Genomic DNA, 23158 nt, shown 5'->3' with positions numbered 1-23158 from the left:
TTCCCTTGTTTTTTCTTCCCCAGTCATTAATCATATGCATATATGTGGGTATAATTTTAATTCTCTTTTGTCATCAATCCAAAATAATTTTCCATGTTGCTACACAATCATAACTATATAATTTTATCTTTTATGGAAACAAAATATTCCACTAATAGACAATTTAAATATCATTGAATAAACTGTTTTCATTTTTTCAATACTAAAAGTGCATTTCCATAACCAGTCCGAAGCATATAACTTTCCTCTCTTTTTATGGTATTTCCTTAATATAAGACCCCAGGGGTAGAATTATTGAGGTAAATGATATATGATAATTATTATGGCTCTTGAAACATAATGCCAAACTGTTTTTGCAGGTCTGATGCAAATCTGTACCATTATCAGAAAAGGAGGAGTAAACCAGTCCCATTTTACCATGAAGTTACCACCATAAGGTGTCACTATCTTTCAATATATTATAAATAAAAATATGATAAATAGAATATAGAAAATGTTCAGTTCTTTTACTTAGTTAAATCTATTTCTGGACTTTATTCTCTTCCTTTGACAATTATGTGCTTGTGGTTTTATAATAGGTTCATACATCTGGTAATGTTATATGTTCTTTCCTCATCTTTTTTGAACTGTTTTCTTAAATACCTGCTTAAATTTCTATACATATTTTAGAATACATTTGACAAGGTATAAATTTCTCAAGGATTTGAATATTCAGAATTCTCTAGGAAGAACTCCCAGAGTCTCCCTCAGAAAGAGACCCTTCTATGTTCTTTCCCACGATCCTGTACATATCTATAGTATATGTGTATCAATATCACACTGCGTTCTACTTGTTACTCTCTTCTATTTCCTCCTACCTGACTTTGGAAAACTAACTGAAAGGCCCACCTCTTATCTTTGTATCTTAAGTTAGTGGCACATAACAGCATATCAAAAAAATGTAGGCTGAATCAATGAATGAACAATCAACAACTGGTTATGGAGATGCAATTCTCATACTGAAAAAAATGAAAACAGTTTATTCAACAACATTAAAATCGTAGTCTATTGACTCATTTAAGATACCACTTAAATGAGTCAAACAAGCCATTACTGCTTGGCACTATGTTAGGAGCTTTGGGAAAAACAAAGAAAATAGAAAACACTGTCCTGTCTCCCAGGGAATATAGAAACTAAAAGGAAGGGAAATTAAAGGGAAACTACAAATACAAAATTTTGGAGACTATGTAGGATTATAACTGAACAATGATTACGTAATTCATGTTATTCTGAATTTAATAAAGAGTACAGCGAAGAATGAGTGCAGTAGGAGCTGCGAAGGTCTCTTGGAACTTAAGATGGGCAGCAAAGCACTAAGAGGATATGGATAAGTGGGAAATAAGTACATGACAGTCTGGGTAAAAACATGAACAAAAGCATGAAGTGGGAATTTGCATGGTATGTGGGAGTCACGTACCTACCCATTCTACAAACAGACTCAACTATTTGTGCCCCCAAGGTTTTATTCTATGTAGCAGAGAATTATAATATTTTTACCTGGAGTTCTCCAAGTTTCTTAGATGTTGGTGAAACAATGGTAAAAAATCCATTGATGTGATGGGTTGGAGAAAGCTGGGCTAGTCCACTGATCTGAACTCTACCAACCGGAAGATGTTCAAGTTTGGTGATTACTTCCAGCACCAGCACAGCCATATCTAATCAGAAACAATTACAACATAGGCAGACAGTTTTCATTTACTTTTTTTTTTGGAAGTGGGAAGAGGAATATACATTACAAAATTTTTTTACTTAAAAAAATCATTTTATTTTCAAATAAACTATGCACTTACCATATTATTCAGGGGGTGGGGAAGAGTGAACCCAAGATCAATAGGACAACAAAGTTTTAGAGAAGAGCAATGACAAATACCTCAAATGGAGAAAAAAATTACATAAAAATATTTAGAATATCAAGTATTTGATAAGGAAAATACCTTTAAGAGAGTATATATATATTTTTTACATATTTGGCAAGGACTCAGACTTTAGTTTTGAAATAAAAAAGCAACAATAAAAAAGTTCTCAGTTTTTAAATTCTCACCATTTCTAGTTTTGAACTGGACAAAGGGCTTCTCTTGTATAGATGCATGGGTTGGTCCCTGCCTCTCAGGAGTATTTTACTGCTTATTTCTCAATAATATCTGGAACACTGAAAGGTCGAGAGCACTTAGAACTAAAAGGAATGGAAATAAACTCCTTAACTGTATTCATCAATTGGTTGCTTAGACTTAACACCTTCATGGTCCTAATTTACAGCAGGAGAAATAAAATGCATGCATATGCAATCTGAGATTATTTCAGGACAGTGTAACTTCTGAATATTTTCTTACCAAAGTTGAGAAAGTGGTTCACTTTCACCCTTTGTTCAATGCTGTAGTGAAAGGAGTATTGGATTTACAATTAGAAGATTTGTGATTGTGTTGTGGCTCCAACATTCACAAGCTACTTCTGTGTAAGCCACAGCTGTCTATAAAATAGGCATCATAATAACTATATCATGGCTGTGTGAGGAATGGGAGTATTGCAAGTAAAACACATAGCACAGTATCCTCTTACATGGCAGTTGCTTAATGGTTGTTATGTGACTTTAGGCAACTTACTTAACATATCACCGTCCCTGTCTTACCTAATCATGCAAGTTCTCTGAAAATTCTATGAGCTAATAGGTGTAAAAGTGCTTTGTAGACTATAAAATAACGTGCATATATAGAATAAGGGAAATGTACCAACATTTGTTGGTTATTTACTAACAGCCAGGCTCACCCGTGTCTCATTTATTTTCTTAATGAAATATCTATGTGTATCTTTTAAAAGTTCTTATCACTTTCTACCTACTATTGTAACTAAACTTCTTTGCGCATTTAGTTAGAATTAGATACCATTCTGATTAAATTTTTTGATTCATTTTTGTAATCTCCACAGTGTCTAGCACAACGTCTAGCACATGTTAAGTGTTCAATACATATTTTTTGAATAACTGAATTTTTTTTCTTTATATTTTGATGTCGTCAAAATTTTCTTCTTGAAAGAATGCAAACTTAAGGACAAGTTAATCTTTAATTCACCTCTGGCTCTCCGGTATTCTTAGCCCAACAATATTTACATGATAAATGCTTAATTTTTACTGACTTGAACTGAATTGATTTGATAAGTCCACCATCCAAAATGTGTTTGTATGAAAACTTGACCTGAATAGAGAAATAACACAGTACATTTAGAATGCTTTCCTTTAACAGAAATGAAGAAATTTTGGCTCCTGGTTCCAGTAGAGGGATCCTCCCTTCTCTGAAAACCTGTACTATTAACTCACTAAACCACTCAGTTGGTATTTAAGATGTATTATCTTGTATTATTGGTAAATTTTATATCTATATCATCTTTCCTTGAGCATAATGTAAGTCCCAGAGTAGAGACTACAGTTATTCCTTAAAGAAGCATGGTGTGTGGGCTTCCCTGGTGGCGCAGTGGTTGAGAATCTGCCTGCTAATGCAGGGGACACGGGTTCGAGCCCTGGTCTGGGAAGATCCCACATGCCACGGAGCAGCTGGGCCCGTGAGCCACAACTACTGAGCCTGCGCGTCTGGAGCCTGTGCCCCGCGACGGGAGGGGCCGCGATAGTGAGAGGCCCGCGCACCGCGATGAAGAGCGGTCCCCGCACCGCGATGAAGAGTGGCCCCCACTTGCCTCAACTAGAGAAAGCCCTCGCATGAACCGAAGACCCAACACAGCCAAAAAAAAAAATAAAATTAAATAAATAAATAAAGTAGCTATAAAAAAGAAAAGTGCTTTAAAAAAAAAAAAAAAAAAAAAAGAAGCATGGTGTGGTGACAAGTGCATGAGTTTTTTTTTTTATTTTTTTAAATCTAGTCTGCCCTTTTTTTTTAAAGGAATTCCTTTATTTTTATTAATTATTTATTTATTTATTTATTTTTGACTGTGTTGGGTCTTCGTTTCTGCACGAGGGCTTTCTCTAGTTGCGGCAAGCGGGGGCCACTCTTCATCGCGGTGCGCGGGCCTCTCACTATCGCGGCCTCTCTTGTTGCGCAGCACAGGCTCCAGATGCGCAGGCTCAGTAGCTGTGGCTCACGGGCCTAATTGCTCCGCGACATGTGGGATCTTCTCAGACCAGGGCTCGAGCCCGTGTCCCCTGCATTGGCAGGCAGACTCTCAACTGCTGCGCCACCAGGAAAGCCCAAGCGCATGAGTTCTGGTGTCAGAGAGAAGTGGGTTCAAATCCTAGTTTTGCCATTTGTCAACTATGTAACCTTATAGAGCATTCATTTTATCTCTGAACCTCAGTTTCATTGTCTATAAAACAGAGAAAATATCTACCTTGCAGGGTTATTAAGGATTAGAAATAATATGTATCAACTGGTAGCACATAGTATACTCTCAATAATGGTGGCTATTATAAAACCTCTTTGACTCCTCAATAATTAACAATGCCATAGATACTAAGTACACAATAATACCTATTGTTAACAACATAATCACATGCTTCTTATTAGGCCTACAGGTGAAATGATAAGACAAAAACATACCTGTTAGATAAGAGGTAAACTGCTTTGGACCACAGCGAATAGCATAACGTGTAGTTGTTCTCACAGCTTTTGGTTCGGTCTGCAATGCATTCCTGGGACAAAAGAGTGTTCCTTCTGATGTTTCTCCCCACCATCTCACTCGAACAAGTACACAAGCAGGAGGCTTTGTAATCTTCCATATGACTTTATTAACAGTAAGTTTCAGAAAGCAGCGTAGCTGGCCTTCAACCAGGGGTGGTAGGCTTGTAGATGGAGAAATGTCACTTAAACCTGTGGAGGAATCCAAGAATACTAAGTCGAAATTTAGTCTAAATACAGAAAACACATAATCTGCTTTTAGAATGAAAACACACAAACATTTTAGTCTCTACAGAGAGAAGGCTTATTCTATTTATTCTAATACATGAGAAGTAACTAGCAAACCAGACCACAGAATAACCTATCTGGTCACTTAAGCCACCCTGACAACTAGTTAGTATTCAGGATTTGATTCAGGTAATTGTAAGTAAAGAACATACCAACTTAAGACACGCTAATACAAACTCCTCTTTAACTGAAAGATATTAAATGAAAAATACAAATACAATGATACAGTATACAGGTTTAAAAAAATCTATTAAGTAGTTGAAATTTTTCTTCCAAGTACTGTTATTCTGATTATTGCAATGACTACAGTTTTTTGTTTTTGTTTTTAAATTAATTTATTTTTAGCTGTGTTGGGTCTTCGTTTCTGTGCGAGGGCTTTCTCTAGTTGCGGCAAGCGGGGGCCACTTTTCATCGCGGTGCGCGGGCCTCTCACTATGGTGGCCTCTCTTATTGCGGAGCACAGGCTCCAGACGCGCAGGCTCAGTAATTGTGGCTCACGGGCCTAGTTACTCTGTGGCATGTGGGATCTTCCCAGACCAGGGCTCGAACCCGTGTCCCCTGCATTAGCAGGCAGATTCTCAACCACTGCGCCACCAGGGAAGCCCCACAGTTTTGAAGATATGTTATCTTTACCTAATTCTCTTACTTTAAAACCATCACTAAACATAAAACAGCAACAACTCCTGTCAATCAGTTCTCAAATGAAGTCTACACCTTACAACTCAGCACTTCAAGAAAGACCACCTTAAACTGTGTCTTTTCTTCCTGCCGATATCACACAATGAGGACAGAAACTATCGTCTTCAGATTATGCCATTATCTTTTAGCACAGTGCTGGGTTCATAATATTTATGGCTTTTAGACAGATAATAAAATGTAAATGAGGCAATTAATCATGGCTTTCTATAAAGCTTTCCTTTAATGACTCTGATTGTCTTCTATTCACGGTATCTTCTAACCATGACTTAGAGGAGATTTAAGAAGTCATTCCAATATTACACACACCTTTCTACTCCTCTCACTTTTCCCTGGGGAGTGGTCATGCCTCACAAGAAAAAAATATACTGGAGTCTATCAGATCAGGAATTTCTATAACTAATTCTTTGGATTTCTAAAGTGAACAGCCTCTCTGCTTTCTTTAGTGAAGAAAAGACCCACCATAATCTTTATGGATAACTAGTTTCAATATAAAAATTTCACACAGGTGTATACATGAGTATTACTGTATATGCATGTGGTATAATGAGAAGGACATTCTTACGTTATTTCTATTTTGATTTTCCTCCTATCAACCAAATATGCTTGACTGGTTTGACATAGGCAGCACCAGCACTGAACACTTCCACACTTCTGTTTCATATCCTCCCATCATTCCCGGAAGGAAAGGCATTGCCTCAAAACTGCCTTAGTTATCTTTAAACAGTTTGGATAAGGTTTATTCCCAGACTGCACCTTCAGTCCTCAATCCAATGGCCTAATGCACTATCATTATTCCTAATACCTCTTTGCCTATACTATGAAGTGCAGTCACCCAGTTTTTGTTTTGTTTTGAGGCAGCCCTGTAGAGATTCCATTTCATTTCATGATCTGCCCTGGGTTCCCAGGGTGACTGTTCTTGCTGCAGCTCACGTTTCCCTGGTCTCTTCATAAGCTTGCTTCTTTTTGAGCAGACTAACCTGATGAGATCCTCTTGCTACACACTCTTCCATCATCTCAAATCCTTCAGAGATCTTCATGCCCTAACCCCCGCCACCCCACTCCAACCCTACCACACCGTCACTCCGCAGTCTTTCTTCCTCTCTCCTCCACAACTATCTTTTCCCTACTCCCACCTGTAGCCCTTCATGATTCATGACTGTCTCACGCTTCAGTCATTCAATTAACATTTACTAAGTCCTGCTTCGTGTTAGCTCTTGGGGATTCAGTAATGTGTAAAACGTGATCCCTGCCTATTAGGATTATTGACATACTCTCCAACTTATTTTTCTTCCAGTTCTATGTGGACCTGCAAAGCTATACCTCCCCCCTCCCATCCCCACACATTTAACTTTTATCAAAAACACCCCTAAGTCATGGGGATTTAAAGTACAGCACAGTGGCTATAGTTAATGATAGTGTACTGTATACTTGAAAGTTGCTGTAAAGTAGATCTTAAAAGTTCTCTTCACAAGAAAAAAAAAATGTTTGTAACTATGTATGGTGATGGATGCTAATTAGACATGTGGTAATCATTTCGAAATATATACAAACATTATGTTGTACACCTGAAACTAACATAATGTTATATATCAATTATACCTCAATTTTTAAAAAGTAAAACCAAAACATTCCTACAATTTTTTTGTTCCCTTCCTCTGGAAGGGTCCCCTTTTAGCCCTCACTTCGTCCCATTTATTCACCCACTTTGCCCCCTACTCCAGCCCCTATATCCTTTCCATTCGCGGGAGGGCCAATTGCCCTCTCTTTTAACCTTCTGATTCCCTGGTTATTCTCCCTCCTCAATCCCTTTTTTTTTTTTTTTTTTTCTTTTAACAGGCGGCTGTGGGAGGTCTCCCTAGAATGCTTCGCGCCCTGCTCCCCCAACTCCGCCCAACTACGCTTTCTTCAACCTTTGGTCGCTCATATTACCTCTCTTCTGGCGGCTACCGCCGCCCACAGGCCCCTGGGCTTTCCGTTGTTTCATGACGAGCCCCAGCTCTTCTTCACCAACTCAACTCCGGGCCCAGCACCTAAGCCGTAGCCTCCAGCCATCCCTGCCCACGGCGCTGGCGTTCCCCGGCAACCGGCGCCGCTAGGCAACTTGGGAGGCAGGAAGAAAGCGATTCTTCCTTTAACAGCCTCTAGGAAGCCATGAGAAAGGGAGGCGCCAAGACTCCTTCCCGCCAATAGACTACAACACCCAGGATGCTTTGCTACACTACCTCTGCGGTGTTGGACGCGGTCGCCTCCAGCTGCGCAAGCGCAAAGGGATAAGCCCTTTGAGGACTCCATTGCCCAGGGTGCATTGCCTTCAGTAACGCTTCTCTTTCCGGCGAGGGTCGTCGAGTTCTCCGCTTGGGGTCTGAGGGATCACAGGGACTCCGTTACCCAGCTCTCTCTGTGGAGGCTGGTGCGCACTTCCGGTGGAAGCACTGGGGCGAGGGGGTGGAGTTTACGGAGCCGGTGGGCGGTGCTGCTGGTAGCTGGGTGCTATCCAAAGGCGACGGGGCGTCGTTAGGGGAGCGAGCCGTGTGACCGGTTGGGCCGCACTTAGCGTGGGACGAAGCTTCGGCTACTGTTCGACTGCCTGCGGCCTCCCTTTCATGTCGGCCCTCGAGAAGAGCATGCACCTCGGCCGCCTGCCCCCTCGCCCTCCTCTACCTGGCAGCGGGAGCAGTCAGAGCGGAGCCAAGATGCGAATGGGGTAAGTAACCCGTACTCCTTCTCCCTAGAGGCCAGGGCCCGGCCATTGGAGAATGGTGTCTCTGGGCGTTTAGAGCGGCACGTCAAGGGAGGCTAAGGATAGGAGAGAATGTTGGCGGCGGCCTGGGGACGTTTAGATGAAGTAGAAGGCAGATCTGGGGACTAGGGGAGGCACCAAGTCAATGGAAATTGGAGGATAAATAGTATTGGAGGGAGAAGGGAATGAGGCAAAGATTGAGGAAGCTGAGAGGATAGTTTAAGACATGTAGGAGGTACCTCCAGAAGAAGGGGTGGAGGAGGTTTGAGAAAAGGGAGAAGAGCGGTGACAAAGGTGGAGGGGAAATCTGCCAGGGATGGTTGAGGGAAATGGGAAACGACGGAGAGAAAAGTTGAGGGGAATTAGGAGAAGAATTCGGAAAAGATTTGGGAGAGTAAATCTTTATCTAGTTTTTCTGAGAACTAGATAATAGAAAAAAGCTGGGGGAAACAGAGAACACCTGAGGCAGGGTTGGAGCGGAAAAGACAACCAGGGAACAGAAGGTTCTAGAGAGAGTTCCTAGGGGTGTAAGAGGCAGATTCTGGGAGTGAGGAAGTGACTTAGAGATTAAGTCTCTTAAGGGGTACTGAGAAAGTGGGGGGAACAGGCCTAAGGAAAGATGGAGAACACAGCCAAGAAGACTGTTAGGGGTGATAAGAATGTACTGAGAAGGGAGGGTAGGGAATAAGGGGAGGAGTGAGGAGGGAGAGGGCTGAGGGGCTTAGAGAGTAACCATGGGCTCCAGAGATTGAGAAATGACTAGGAATGGGGTCTAGTGAATGGCGTGCTGCAGAGGTAAGGTCTGGGAAGCTTGAAGAGGAAGATTTGGGAAATTGATTTTTGCTGGGCAAATAGGTCTGGTGGAAGCTATGTACTGATCTGATAAGATTCAATGAATGAAGCACTGAGAGGAGCCACTTAAAATGTTTTGGGGGAAACCGTCGTTTACTGGAATTGGGAGGAGCTGTGTTGGCTTTTGGAATTTAGGTTGCTGAATGGCTTGGGCCAGGTTGGGGGATACTAAGGTGTAGGAGAGAGAGTGTAATGAGTTGAACCTGGGAGAAGTAGAAGGCAGAGGTAATTGAACAGGCAGTTGGTTTTGAGGGATATTTGTAGTATCAGATAGGATTCTGGAGACTAGTGACTGAAAAGAGAAAAGGGGTAGGAAAAATACTTAGGTATGTGGTAGTCAAGAGTGTGTGTTTGGGATTCTAGAGATGGGTTGGTAGACATTCTTGGGATAAGGACTAGAGAAGAAATACCTTAGGTTCTGAAGATTAATATGTACAAAAACTGATCGAAAAGGAGATTTAGATAGGAGATACAATACTGTGAAAGCAGGTCCTAGGAATGAAGAGAAAGGAGAATCTTATAAATTAAAACAGTGGAGTAGAGGGGTGGTGAGAATGGTTGGAAAAACTGGGGAAGGAAACTAAGAATTGAAGTGGAGACCTGACTATGAGACACAGTAGAAAACTGAGAAAACCTTGACAAGTGAAGATAGGTCAGTGGATGCACAGTACAAAGAGGTGGTAGAAGCCTACATGTAAGGTAAAATGAATATCGTTTTGGCTTTGGAAGACAAAGGTAGGACTGTGACATGATTAAGGAGGATCTGGAAGCTGATCCATAGGATTATTTGGGAAAATTAACCTGGACTATAAAATTAATGTAACGTTTGTTGTTGATATGTATCTTAGTTGCCACCTTTCTTAAACTAAACTTTGATCTTTCAGTATTCCATCACTCTTCTCTAAAATATATATAAAAATACTAGCTTTTTAATAACCATATATCCTTCAGACAAGTTAGAGCTTAGCTTCTCACTTTATCAAAAGTTCTCTGAAGATGAAGAACTGAAGAAAAATACTAAGAAAAAATAAAATCTACTGATTAGATTATTAGTAACTTAACCTCTTTAAATAGATGCTTTGGTCCTCTTAATTTAGGTTAACTGCTTATCCTGGAAAATAAAGTTCTTTAGAAAAATGCTTCTTTATAGCACTGTGAAGAGAAGAGCATATATTGGTGAATTTTATGTGGTCCTCAAGTAGCTTATTTTCCTGTATTTTTATTTTCTACTTCCTTATTGGAACATAGGCATGCCTCATGTAAGCCTAATGTTAATGATAATATAGACTGTCTCCTCCCCTAGAATCGTAAAGCTGGAAGAGAGTCTCTGAGACCTATTGTGTTTTTTGGATTCATAGTTGTTATTGTTGGCAATACTTAATTTGAGCTGTATATCTTATTCCTTTGCAAATATTCTAGGATTCAGTCTTCCTTTTTCCTCAGTCAGTCCTGGTTTATGAAGTCTCACTCCTACCAATTTTACATCATCCTTCTTTATTTCTAACTTCTTCTCACTTGCTTTTTTTTTTTTAACTCTTTCCATCTTTTCCACTCCCCAGTCCATCTCTTACTCTCAGGTTGGACCTGTTCCTTTGACAGTTTCTTATATGACTTACTCTTTCAACTATTTTTCATAATCTCTTGCCTTCAGTTTCAGTAAACCTTATTTAGATGTGTTTGCATATTCAGGGTGGTTTTGAGTTTTTGGTTTTTCCTGAGTTTCCATAGTTTTGTTTTTCCAAATGGATTTAGTAATTCCAGAGTATGGCTGGATAAAGCAATAATAACAATTACTTTTTTATTTTCTTTTTTTTCTTTTTTTTTGAGTTAGTACTATGTGCCAGGCATTGTGATAGTAGCTTTATGTATGTTATTTCTCCGGTAAGGCCTGAAATCCTGGTTTTATTGTTCCTTGATAGATGCCAGTAGATGATACCCAAAACAGTGGTTTTGAACTTTTTAATTAAAGCTTTTGGAACTACTCTGATTTTAGAGCCCTACTTGCAACTGATATTAGTCTGTTAGGGCTGCCATAACAAAAATACCATATTTTTTTTTGCAAGAGTTCTAGAGGCTGAGAAATCCAAGATCAAGGTGCCAGCAGATTCTGTGTCTGGTGAGGACCACTTCTTGGTTCATAGATGGCAGTCTTCTCACTGTGTCCTTACATGTGGGAAGGAAGAAGAGAGCTCTGTGAGATCTCTTTTATAAGGGTACTAATCACATTTATGAAGGCTACACCCTCATGACCTTATCACCTCCCAAAGCCTCCACCTTCAAATACCGTAGAGGTTATTGGAGATTAGGATTTAAAGTGAATTTTGGGGGGCACAGACTTTCAGTCTATAACACCTGGTGTGCTTGAGGGTGTTTTTATTTTATTTTATTTTATTTTATTTTTTATTATTTTTAAAAATTTTTTAATTTTATTTTATTTATTTTTTTATACAACAGGTTCTTATTAGTCATCAATTTTATATACATCAGTGTATACATGTCAATCCCAATCGCCCAATTCATCACACCACGATCCCCAACCCCCCCCCTGCGGCTTTCGCACCTTGGTTTCCATACGTTTGTTCTCTACATCTGTGTCTCAACTTCTGCCCTGCAAACCGGTTCATCTGTACCATTTTTTTAGGTTCCACATACATGCGTTAATATACGATATTTGTTTTTCTCTTTCTGACTTACTTCACTCTGTATGACAGTCTCTAGATCCATCCACGTCTCAGCAAATGACCCAATTTCGTTCCTTCTTATGGCTGAGTAATATTCCATTGTATATATGTACCACAACTTCTTTATCCATTCGTCTGTCGATGGGCATTTAGGTTACTTCCATGACCTGGCTATGGTAAATAGTGCTGCAATGAACATTGGGGTGCATGTGTCTTTTTGAATTACGGTTTTCTCTGGGTATATGCCGAGTAGTGGGATTGCTGGATCATACAGTAATCCTATTTTTAGTTTTTTAAGGAACCTCCATACTGTTCTCCATAGTGGCTGTATCAATTTACATTCCCACCAACAGTGCAAGAGGGCTCCCTTTTCCCCACACCCTCTCCAGCATTTGTTGTTTGTAGATTTTCTGATGATACCCATTCTAACTGGTGTGAGGTGATACCTCGTTGTCGTTTTGATTTGCATTTCTCTAATTAGTGATGTTGAGCAGCTTTTCATGTGCTTCTTGACCATCTGTATATCTTCTTTGGAGAAATGTGTATTTAGGTCTTCTGCCCATTTTTGGATTGGGTTGTTTGTTTCTTTAATATTGAGCTGCATGAGCTGTTTATATATTTTGGAGATTAATCCTTTGTCCATTGACTCGTTTGCAAATATTTTCTCCCATTCTGGGGGTTGTCTTTTCATCTTGTTTATGGTTTCCTTTGCTGTGCAAAAGCTTTGAAGTTTCATTAGGTCCCATTTGTTTATTTTGTTGAGGGTGTTTTTAAAATCACTACTTTAGTACATTCCATTACCATTTGAGAGACTGTAAGTTATTAAAATCATTTGACCATTTTCCAACATGTTTTTGGTTCATCAATAGTTTCTATAATTCTACTCTGTTTCTATAATTATCTCTTACGTTTTTATAGTGCTTTAACTGACATATATTAGTGCTGTTTTGTATTATTCCATGAGGTAAGTTAGGGCAAGGGTTAATATTTTCTCTTAATGAGGAAACTCAAATGTTCATTGACTTGCCTAGGATCACAGAATCATGAGGTGGCAGAAACAAGACTTCAGAAACCCAGACTTTAGATTTGTAGTCCCTTGTTGTTCTTGTTATTCCTTGGTGCAAAGAGACTGGTGTTTGAAGTGATAATGATCTGAGTTTGAAGGCTAGCTTGAGTATTTATTTTAGTTAAGTCATTTAACCTCTCATAGTCTGTTTCTTATCTCTAAAACTGGGATACTTAATGCTTACCTTAGAGGGCTGTGAGAATGAGATAATATGTGAAAAGCAGTTATGCCTCCTGACACATAAGCTCTTAAGGAATGATAACTAGTAAATTATTATATGTTGAGAACAATGAGAAAGGCTCATTCTTTATGAAGTAGAAGCACTCCTTTCAGTATCTTATAATGTCAGCTCTTTTCCCTCAAGCTGTGTATTTATTCATATCTGATCAGATAGTTTTTCATTCAACTTCTTAAGTTTATTGCGGATATCAGGCCTCTTAGGAAGGCTTTAAGGGGCTGTTCACACAGATGGACAAATAAAGGGCAAAGTGGAGTGATTTGCTCAAGGTCACATATTAAGTTACTAAAAGAATTAAATCTTCGTGTATCTGTTTATGTTGATTATCAGTTTCAAAAAATTAAGTTATAATTCACATACCATAGAATTCACCCTTTCAGAGTATACAGTTCAGTGATTTCTAGTATCACCTTCCCCCAGCCCCTGGCAACCATTAATCTATTTTCTGTCTCCACGAATTTGCCTATTCTGGAGATATGTAAATAAAACCATACAGTACGTGGCCTTTTGTGACTGGCTTCTTTCACTTAGCATAATGTTTTCAAGTTTCATCTATGTTGTAGCATGTATCAGTACTTCATTCTTTTTTTTTTTTTTTTTTTGGCTGAATTATATTCCATTGTATAGGTATACCACAATTTATTTAATCATTTATCAGTTGCTGGACACTTGGGTTGTTTCCATTGTTTTGCTATTATGAATAATGCTGCTGTGAATATTCACATGCAGAGCTCTGTGTGGAAATAATGTTTGCCTTTCCTTGGATAATTACCTAAGAAAGGAATTGCTGGGCCATATGGTAAATTATGTTTAACTTTTTAAGAAACTGCCAAATTGTTTTCTGGAGTGGCTCTTAGAAGCTTTTTATGTATCAGGGATATTTTTTTCCTTATAAGTGTTAAAAATACTTTTCCAAGTTGTCTTTTTACTTTGCTTATGATATTTTTTGCCATGTAAAAAAGTTGTTTTTAAATTTTAATGTACTCAGATCTATCTAGCAAAATCCATTGCTTCTGGATTTTGGATTGCAGAAAGACATTTCCTTCTCCCAGGTTGTAAAACGATTCATGTATTTTTTTTCCCTAGGACCTGTATGCTTTCTTTTCTTGCATCCATCTTGTTTATCTTGATGTGCAAAGTGAGGAACAGATCTAATTTTACCTTTATCCATATGCTATCCAGTTGTTGTAACACAATTTATTAAAAAGTCCTTTTCCCATTATGTGAATTTCTCCTCTATAAAAATTAGTCCTTTTCCCCACTAGTTAAAATGATATTTTTATCATACACCAAATTTCTGCATAGATTTGGGTCTGTTTATGAATTTTCTTTCCTTTTCCCTCGGCTTATTTATTTATGTGCCACTACTATGCTTTAAATTGGAGAGGCATTATTAATATGTTTTAGTAAATGGTAGAGGTAGCTTCCCCTTCATTCTTTTTCAGGGTTTTCCTGGCTCCTCTTACTTGTTTATTCTTACAAATAAACTTTCTAATCAACTAGACTAGTGCCTAATAGTGTTTTTATTGGCATTATATTAAATATGTAAATTAACTTAGAATAAACATTTTTATGATGTTGAGTCTTCCTTGAAGAAATATGTTTTTCAATTTGTATAAATCGCTTTTGAAGGAAAACTATTTCAGATCCCAAGTACTAACATGTTATATTTAATGTTCTATGTTATATTATGTAAACATAATGTTTAACATTGTATTTAATGTTACTTAAATATGTACAAAATAAAACTAGGGATAAATTTCTGTGTATAAGAGTAAATTCCATATTACTCTTATATAATTATAAAACTCAACAGATTTACTATTTAAATACAACTAAACCTACAAAATTCCTCAAATTCAGATTAGCAATATTACCTTAATGTGAAATAATCTAATTTTCTGTTAACAGCTTGTGATTTAAATGGAAATATTATTTATTGAAATAAGTAATATTTTTTATAAATAAGAAGTTCAGAGTTGATTCAGTTATTCAACTGTATCAATCATGACCCAGGCTTTTTGTATCCTTTCTTTTTCCATCCTTAGAAATGTTGGCTTTTCCTTCTCTTGCTTGTCACCTTATGGTTGCAGGATGGCTGCTGCAACTCCACTTGCACCTTACCTTTATTCGGTCTTTCTAAATAAAAAGGAAGGAACAAGGGCAAAGACCTTTTCCTAACTTAGTTTGTCCCTGTTTTTTTTCCTAGAATGGGAAACTCCCCAGCAGGTTTTTCCCTTAAATCTCTTGGTCCAGAACTGGTTCACATGTACATCCTAAAACCAATCACTGGCAGTAGGGAATGGGATTACTATGACTGGTTTAGACCAATTCTGATTTATTCCTCTGGGCTGGAGGAAAGATAACAAAAGATCTCTACTAGCTACCAAAACAGTTTGGAATTCTGTTAGGGAATACAGAGTGGTGGGAAGTGGAAAAGGAATGTCTGGAATAGAGAGTAAACAGCATCTGTTCGGAGTCCTGACATTAACAAGTGGGGGAGACTAATCTGACTTCAGATTCCCTACTGTTTTCATTGCTGCACAGGTATAGGAAGTGATTTCTTTCTTTCCTTCCCCCCACCATTTCCTCTTTATGCCAGGTTTGAGCCGCTTGACCTGAGCACTTCTGAGTGAATGTCCGTTTTTCCATTTTGCTAGACTTATTGCCAGCAAATCTATTTCTCCAAAATTGGGTAATTGGAATTTTTTTTTTTTTAAGTGTATATACATATCCTCTTTTATTTGTAATTTATAAATTTTTAAAAATTATGTGAAATGTCAACTAAGAGGACATATAGTCTAAAAATCTATCTAACTTTTATAATCAACCAAATAGTTAATTCAGTAGACATGTATAGTGAAAAGAAATGACTGTTTTGAAATGTTTTGACTTTAAGTCAATCACAAAAGTTTTTTTTTTTTTTTTTTTTCACACACACACACACACACACTGTATTTTATTTTTACAAGAGATAAATCGACTGACACCAAGCATTGTACATGGATGACCACAACAAAAGCAACAATGATTGCAATTACGAAACATGAAACACACTCATGCTATGTCATAATATTGACATTCAGTCCAGTAATCCTCCACTGTAACAGCTCCTTTACTTTGCAGTGAAAATTGATTTGTATATTCTTTGCCTCTGAGTCCTTGTGGAATTTTTTTTTTTTTTTAAATTCAGACAGAAAGTCACAAAAATTGTACTCATCCTCATCAGTTCACTCAGTCCCATGTAATTAATTTTTTTTTTATCTTGATCTTTTGTTAGCACTTTTATGAGTTCATCAGTTTTTCATTAGAGTTCTGAAAATGCTTATTCATTCAGTTCAGCAGTACAGTCCGTTACCAGAAACCTGTACTTGTCAGAGTCTTTTCCATGTATTTCTTGAAGATGAAACCCTTTTATAGGAACATATTTGCAAAATCATCAGAGTACACCCAGAACTGTCTGTAAATGACAAAAGACTTAAAAATGACCACGGTTAAAGATTTGATGACAGTTCATAATAATGCAGTTGACAAGAAAATTAGTTATTTCTGAGATATACATTTTAAAGTAATAACTAGGATTATTACTTATAACATTATACCAGAACATATAAGATTTTTAGAAATTTCATGTAATGTCTGAAACATTTATATTAACATATTTCCATACATATTTCCATACAAGTACAAATATAAGATTTTTAGAAATTTCATGTAATGTCTGAAACATTTATATTAACATATTTCCATACATATTTCCATACAAATACAAATATGATTTTTAGAAATTTCATGTAATGTCTGAAACATTTATATAACCTAATGAGCCTTTCTTGTCATGTTACTTGATGTCAGATTTGAGGAAACGCCTCTGGTTAGTTAGGAAAAACTTTTTCCTTCATGATGTGAAATAGTTTCTTGTAGAGAAGAAAGTTTTAAGTAATAGCACAATTAAGAGGATGGTCCACTTATATACTACACTTAGTTCTTCAAATACAGTATTGACAACCAGTCCCAAGCACATACTACCAATATAGTTGACCCTTGAACAACAGGGAGTTAGGGGTGCCCACTCTTCCCACAGTGGAAAATCCGGGTATAACTTACAGTTGACCCTCCATATACCATGGTTCAATGTCTGTGGATTCAACCAACCTCCAATTGTGCTGTATTTACCATTACAATTGTGTAGTATTTACTATTGAAAAAAATCCTTGTGTAAATGGACCCATGTAGTTCATACTGTGTTGTTGAAGGGTCAAGTGTACTACACTACTACAATTGACGATTGGTTGAATTAATGTATTTGAAATCTTGAATACAGAGGGCCCACGGATATGGAGGGCCAACTGTAAGTTATACACAGATTTTCAGTTGCTCGGAGGGTCTCACATACGCACACCCTACTCCTCCTCCCATGTTGTTCAAGGGTCAACTCTATATTTTGAAGATTGAATAAGAGATTAAGTTGAAAATTCTAGTCATTCCAAACCATAGCAGAAGGCTGAAGTTGTTTACTATCAGTCCTTTTCCACCGTGCCTCTGTGTGTGTCCTTTGCCATGGACTTTTTCCAGGTGTAAGTGGGAATCCTATCTCTGCCACTAATAAGCCATGTGGCTTGGTCAAGTTTTCCTCTTCCTGGGCCTCAGAAAGAACTCTGAGGTGTAGTAGAAAGAATTCTTTGGCACCAGACATGCTTGAGTTTAAATCCAAGCTCCAGGGCTATGGGAAGTGGCTCTGGGCAATGTATCTTATGTATCTGAGCCTGTATTTCTCATTTTTAAAGAGAATATTTTTCTTGCAGAATTCAAAATCCAACTTGATACATAATAGACAGCTAATTATTCCCTTCCATAAAGTAAGATTTGGGTTAGATGATCTCTAATAGCATGATCCAGTATGTAGTTTTTAGAATCTAAGTCTGCTGCTTTAATAAGATGCCCTTATCAATAGTAATGAACATACCAAACTATCATGACCTCAGACAGCCATTTGGTGGCCTTCTTTCCATTCTTTCCATCCTCTTCAGTGTTGCTAATGAGGATTTTTTTTTTTTTTTAAATCAGTGGTGCCTTGATTTAAATAGCTGGCTGCAATTAAACTTCATTATTTTGTCTCCACTACAAGACTCCTAAACTGGAGAATTTGTGACAACAGTGACTAGGACTGCTACTGTGCAGCTCATGACTCATTAATAACTCTCCTATCAGACTTAAGCAGCTTAGTAGATGTTGAAGTATATTATGTCTTTGAATTTGAGACATTCGCTTAAAAACATACAACTTATATTTCCTATCCTTTGTTCTCTAAGTAGGCAGGGAAAATTTTTCCTCCCTCCTTTCATCCTTCCCCTCCCTTATTTCCTTAGCAGTCATATAATTTTGTTGGTTTTGGTTATTATCGCCTAGTAGGCATCATCACATAGTAGTCAACGAGTACATCCTCTATGCCCCCATAACCTTCTGTAGATATAACACTTATCCCTCTGACTATAATTATTGGTTGACTGTCTACTCCTCAAGACTTTAAGCTTCTTAAGGGTAGGAATTGTGTCTTAGTTTCCCTGGTGTCTAACATGCTGACTACTTAAGTGCTAACTGAATGAGAAACCGAAATCCTAGACCTATTTAGCTTCATTCTATAAGGAAAATCTTATTTCCTTACTAGTTCCATTAAGGTGGCATAACTAAAGCTATACTCCCTTTCTTCTGAAAGCTGTTTTTCACTTCATAAAATAATAGAATCCATACTTTATTTCAACATCAACATTTAGGTAGAGTGTGTTGTGAGTGTTTACAAATACATTGTCCAATTTGAGATTTAAAATACTCATATGGTTGAAACTCATGCTTGGAATTAGTCTCTTGTATGTGCATATTCATGCCTGTTGCTTAGTTTTACTTAATTAAAATTTGACAATCCATATCTTCCTCTCTCGTTCCCCAAACCTGAAAGCAAGTCCATTACTATAAGAGAGCAAATGTCAATTAGTAATTATTTTCAGACCAGCTGCGTTTTATAGGATTGGGGTTTTCTGCCCTTACTCAATTTCTCGCTTACTCCCTAAGAGAGAAGCCTATTTTCCAATGAGGCTGTATCTACACACTGGTGACTCTAACAAGTGTAGGGATGAGAGCAAGAAGTCTACTGTTAAAAGTAGCATTAAAAGTTCTCCATAGTCATGTCCCAGGCAATGTCAATTTTCTAAATGTTTCTTGTACTTACCAACTGCCAAGTTTTTACTTTCGAGGCCTCCCATATCACTTTTTCAAGTCCTTCCCATCCTCTAAAATCCATGAAGCTCTTTCAGACTATTCTAGCTCATTCATTTGCTCTGTCCCTCCTCTGAGCATCTGTAGCACTTTATGTCATTTCGTCTTATTTGCCAATTGTTGTGCGTTACTACTTGGTATTGTGTTTTTTAATTGTTATGTCAAATTTATTATGGTAATTTAAATGGGTGATTACCATAAACATCATAATTTATATTTCATGTTTTTATTTTGTTTTTGTGTTTTTGGTTTTTTTTAGTTTCCCCAATAAAATTGGAGGTCCCAGAGTACAGGAACCTTTGTTTTTATTTCTTTGTGTATTCTACAGTAGCACAGTTTAAAAAATGTTCTCATAAGGTTTGATTTAATAGACATGTGGCACACAACATTCATATAAAATGAGATCCTGAAGCTTTTCCTGATCATCCAGCCTGCACTGATCTTTCCATTTTCTGTCCTTTTGTAGCACCTATCATTTATACCAGGGCTTGGCAAACTTTTTCTGTAAGTATTTTATGCTTTGCAGGCCATAGTTTTTGTGGCAACTACTCAATTCTGCCATTGTAAGGTGAAAGCAGCAATAGACAATATGTAAATGAATGTAATTGTATTCCAACTACATTTTTTTTGGTGTCACTGAAATTTGAATTTTATGTAATTTTCTCATGTCTTTAAATACTCCTCTCTTCTTTGTTTTTCCCCTCCACAACCTTTAAAAATATAAAGACCATTTGCAGCTCATGAGCCACACAAAAACAGGGGGTGGCTGGATTTGCACACAGGCCAACCCCATAGTTGCCATAGTTTGCCAACCCCATGTCAGTATGATTAGCTCTCTACTTCTGTTGTCTTGTAGTAGAAAGAATGTAGGTTTTAAATCAGCAAAATAAAATTCTCTTCCGGGCTTTACTACATACTGCTTATAAGCTTGACTATTATTAAAATGTGTGTAATACTAACCTCACAGTGTTGTTTTTGAGGAGCAAGATATACATATGTGGAATTATTATTTAAATAGTAAAGCTATGTAGTGGAAACTTATTTACTGTTTTTCATAAATTCTAAGATACATTTCTTTTCATATTTCAAATGATAGTTTCTTAATAATTTCTCTTGGTCAGGTAAGCTGTAACTTGGTTCTCATTGCCTGTACATGAGGGAACACCAAGACCAGTATCAAAACTTACAAAATAGGTGTTGGCAACTTGGAAGAAAATCCTGGAGACAAAAGTGGAGCACTCTTTCAATCACTAAGAGCTGAATGGCTGTGAGGAGGGTGGGTGTTCAATCAGATGAGTTAAATTAATATTCCTAAAGTGAGAGTCAAAAGTAAGATAGGTCTTCCTACATAATGGTAAAGTCAGCATATGAGCCGGTATTTAGTTTTTTTTTTTTAATTATTGAAGTACAGTTGATTTACAATGTGTTAATTTCTGCTGTACAGCAAAGTGATTCAGTTATACATAATACATATATATATTCCTTTTTTAAAATTTATTTATTTTATTTATTTACTTTTGGCTGCACTGGGTCTTCGTTGCTGCGCGCAGGCTTTCTCTAGTTGCAGTGAGCGGGGGCTACTCTTCGTTGCATTGCGCGGGCTTCTCATTGCGGTGGCTTCTCGTTGCGGAGCACGGGCTCTAGAGCACAGGCTCAGTAGTTGTGGCGCATGGGTTTAGTTGCTCCGCGGCATGTGGGATCTTCCCAGACCAGGACTCGAATCCGTGTCCCCTGCATTGGCAGGTGGATTCTTAACCACTGTGCCGCCAGGGAAGTCCCCAGAAGTGAAATTTTAAAACTGTGATTATTAACAGTATATTTATATCCTTCTGTGATTCCATATTTATATCCCTCTATCTTTATCCTACTAAGAAAATATAGCCCAGGTTGTTGTGAGGATTAAATTTAGATAATGCTTGTAAAGTGCCCAGCATAAAAACATGTGTGTCTGGTTTGTTTCATTTAATTCTTCTCATCCTTTTAATTAAACCAGCTTTTCCTTAAGCATAAGAACCATGGTTCTAGATATATTAATATCACTTTATTTTTATTATTTTTAAAATAAATTTATTTATTTATTTATTTATTTTTGGCCGCATTGGGCCTTCATTGCTGCACGCTGTCTTTCTTTAGTTGTGGCGAGCGGTGGCTACTCTTCGTTGTGGTGCGCCGGCTTCTCATTGCCGTGGCTTCTCTTGTTGCGGAGCACGGGCTCTAGGCGCTCAGGCTTCAGTAGTTGTGGCTCACGGGCTCTAGAGCACAGGCTCAGTAGTCGTGGCACATGGGCTTAGTTGCTCTGCAACATGTGGGATCTTTCTGAACCAGGGCTCAAACCCGTGTCCCCTGCATTGGCAGGCGGATTCTTAACCACTGTGCCACCAGGGAAGCCCAATATCACTTTAAATTTAGTTTTCTGTGTTAATCACCTGAACTACATCATTATTATTAGCTGAATTTCATCACAAATAGCATTTTAGTGTATTATGGCTAAATAGACTTGGGAATGGAACTTCCCAGAGAATCTACCAATATTTCATTATACTGTTAATCAGGGGAAATGTACTTCAGTTTTCCAACAACCTATTTTACAAACCTTTGGAATATAAACCCATTTTTAAGTTGGAGAATGTGCTGACATTTGTTTTTTCACTGAATATTGGGAAATTGTATTCTTTACTGGTAATTAGAGGATTTGTACTTTTGCCTCTTCCCTATCCAGGTCATTGTTTAATAAAAATGGTACTTCAAATTTTTATAGCATTTGGTTTAACAAAATCTTCACACCAGACATAATCTTTCTGAATCCTTCTCTGACCTGGTTCCCTCCCTGTAAGTGTCCTGAGCAAGATTGAGTGTCCCATCTGTGAGCTCTCATGGTACGCTAGGCTTATTTCTGTCATAGCTATAGTATACAGTGACTGTTTACTTCTTATTTCCCTCCAGACATGAGCTCTTTGAGGTCAAGAACCAAGTTTTATTCATCAATGGGAATTTCAGGCCTGCTGATTTCCCTAGTGCCTAGGAAGTGTATCAGGGCCTACAATACAGGGCATAGCCAAATGTCTGTTTAATTGGAATTAAGTTACCTGTTTATATATAAGCAAGTTGTGACTGGAAAGAATCTCTCAAATAATTGCCCTAAAGATATTTGCTCTTTGTCTTTTTTCCTGGATCATTATGGCATTCAGGTGAGTCTGGGGAAGGTGTTATGTGGCCATTGGTTCTGAAATATACTTCATTAGGATTTTCTGTATGGATTTTATTGGCTTTTAAACTCTTACCTCAAACCTGCTTGCTTTCTTCCTATTGTGATATGTCTAAGCACTATAGTAACTTACATGCGTTCTGATGACTGAATATCGCCACACACATTAAGAGAGTGAACAGCTCCATTTGGTCCTTGCAAAATATCAAAAAACCTTGTATTCTGTCTGCTTTTTTGCTTTCATTACTGATGTCTCACTGGTTGTATTTTTGTTTGAGGCCAGATCATTTTAGTAGAATTGTCATTATATCCTTTTTTCTATTTACTTTTAGAGTTTTGGAAGAAGAAGTTATTAATTATGCTGTTCTGATGTTAGGTGAATGGTAGAAATAAAATTTAGAAAATTTTCTAACTTGAGTAAAGCAGAATTCTTTATTATCAGAGGTATAAGATTACAG

The 23158-nt window shown here is 37.6% G+C and overlaps 2 protein-coding genes across 2 annotated transcripts in view; one reads left to right on the top strand and one right to left on the bottom strand.

Moving 5' to 3' along the window:
• C2CD3 (C2 domain containing 3 centriole elongation regulator) overlaps window positions 1–7818 on the bottom strand; it is a 125838-nt gene extending 118020 nt beyond the window's left edge. Inside the window, exons 1-3 of the mRNA XM_059930825.1 lie at window positions 7575–7818; window positions 4581–4850; window positions 1537–1694 (exon numbers count right to left, since the gene is read on the bottom strand). Of these exons, the coding sequence (XP_059786808.1) occupies window positions 1537–1694; window positions 4581–4850; window positions 7575–7629 (483 nt within the window). The 5' untranslated portion in view covers window positions 7630–7818. The remainder of the gene's footprint in view (window positions 1–1536; window positions 1695–4580; window positions 4851–7574) is intronic.
• Window positions 7819–8024: 206 nt separating this feature from the next.
• The window catches only part of PPME1 (protein phosphatase methylesterase 1), an 80250-nt gene continuing 65116 nt past the window's right edge, over window positions 8025–23158 (top strand). Inside the window, exon 1 of the mRNA XM_059930824.1 lies at window positions 8025–8349. Within this exon, the coding sequence (XP_059786807.1) occupies window positions 8249–8349 (101 nt within the window). The 5' untranslated portion in view covers window positions 8025–8248. The remainder of the gene's footprint in view (window positions 8350–23158) is intronic.

Source organism: Balaenoptera ricei, chromosome 8 (assembly GCF_028023285.1).
Source record: "Balaenoptera ricei isolate mBalRic1 chromosome 8, mBalRic1.hap2, whole genome shotgun sequence".
NCBI classification, from domain to species: Eukaryota; Metazoa; Chordata; class Mammalia; order Artiodactyla; family Balaenopteridae; genus Balaenoptera; species Balaenoptera ricei.
This window is presented reverse-complemented; position numbering and strand designations above follow the sequence as displayed.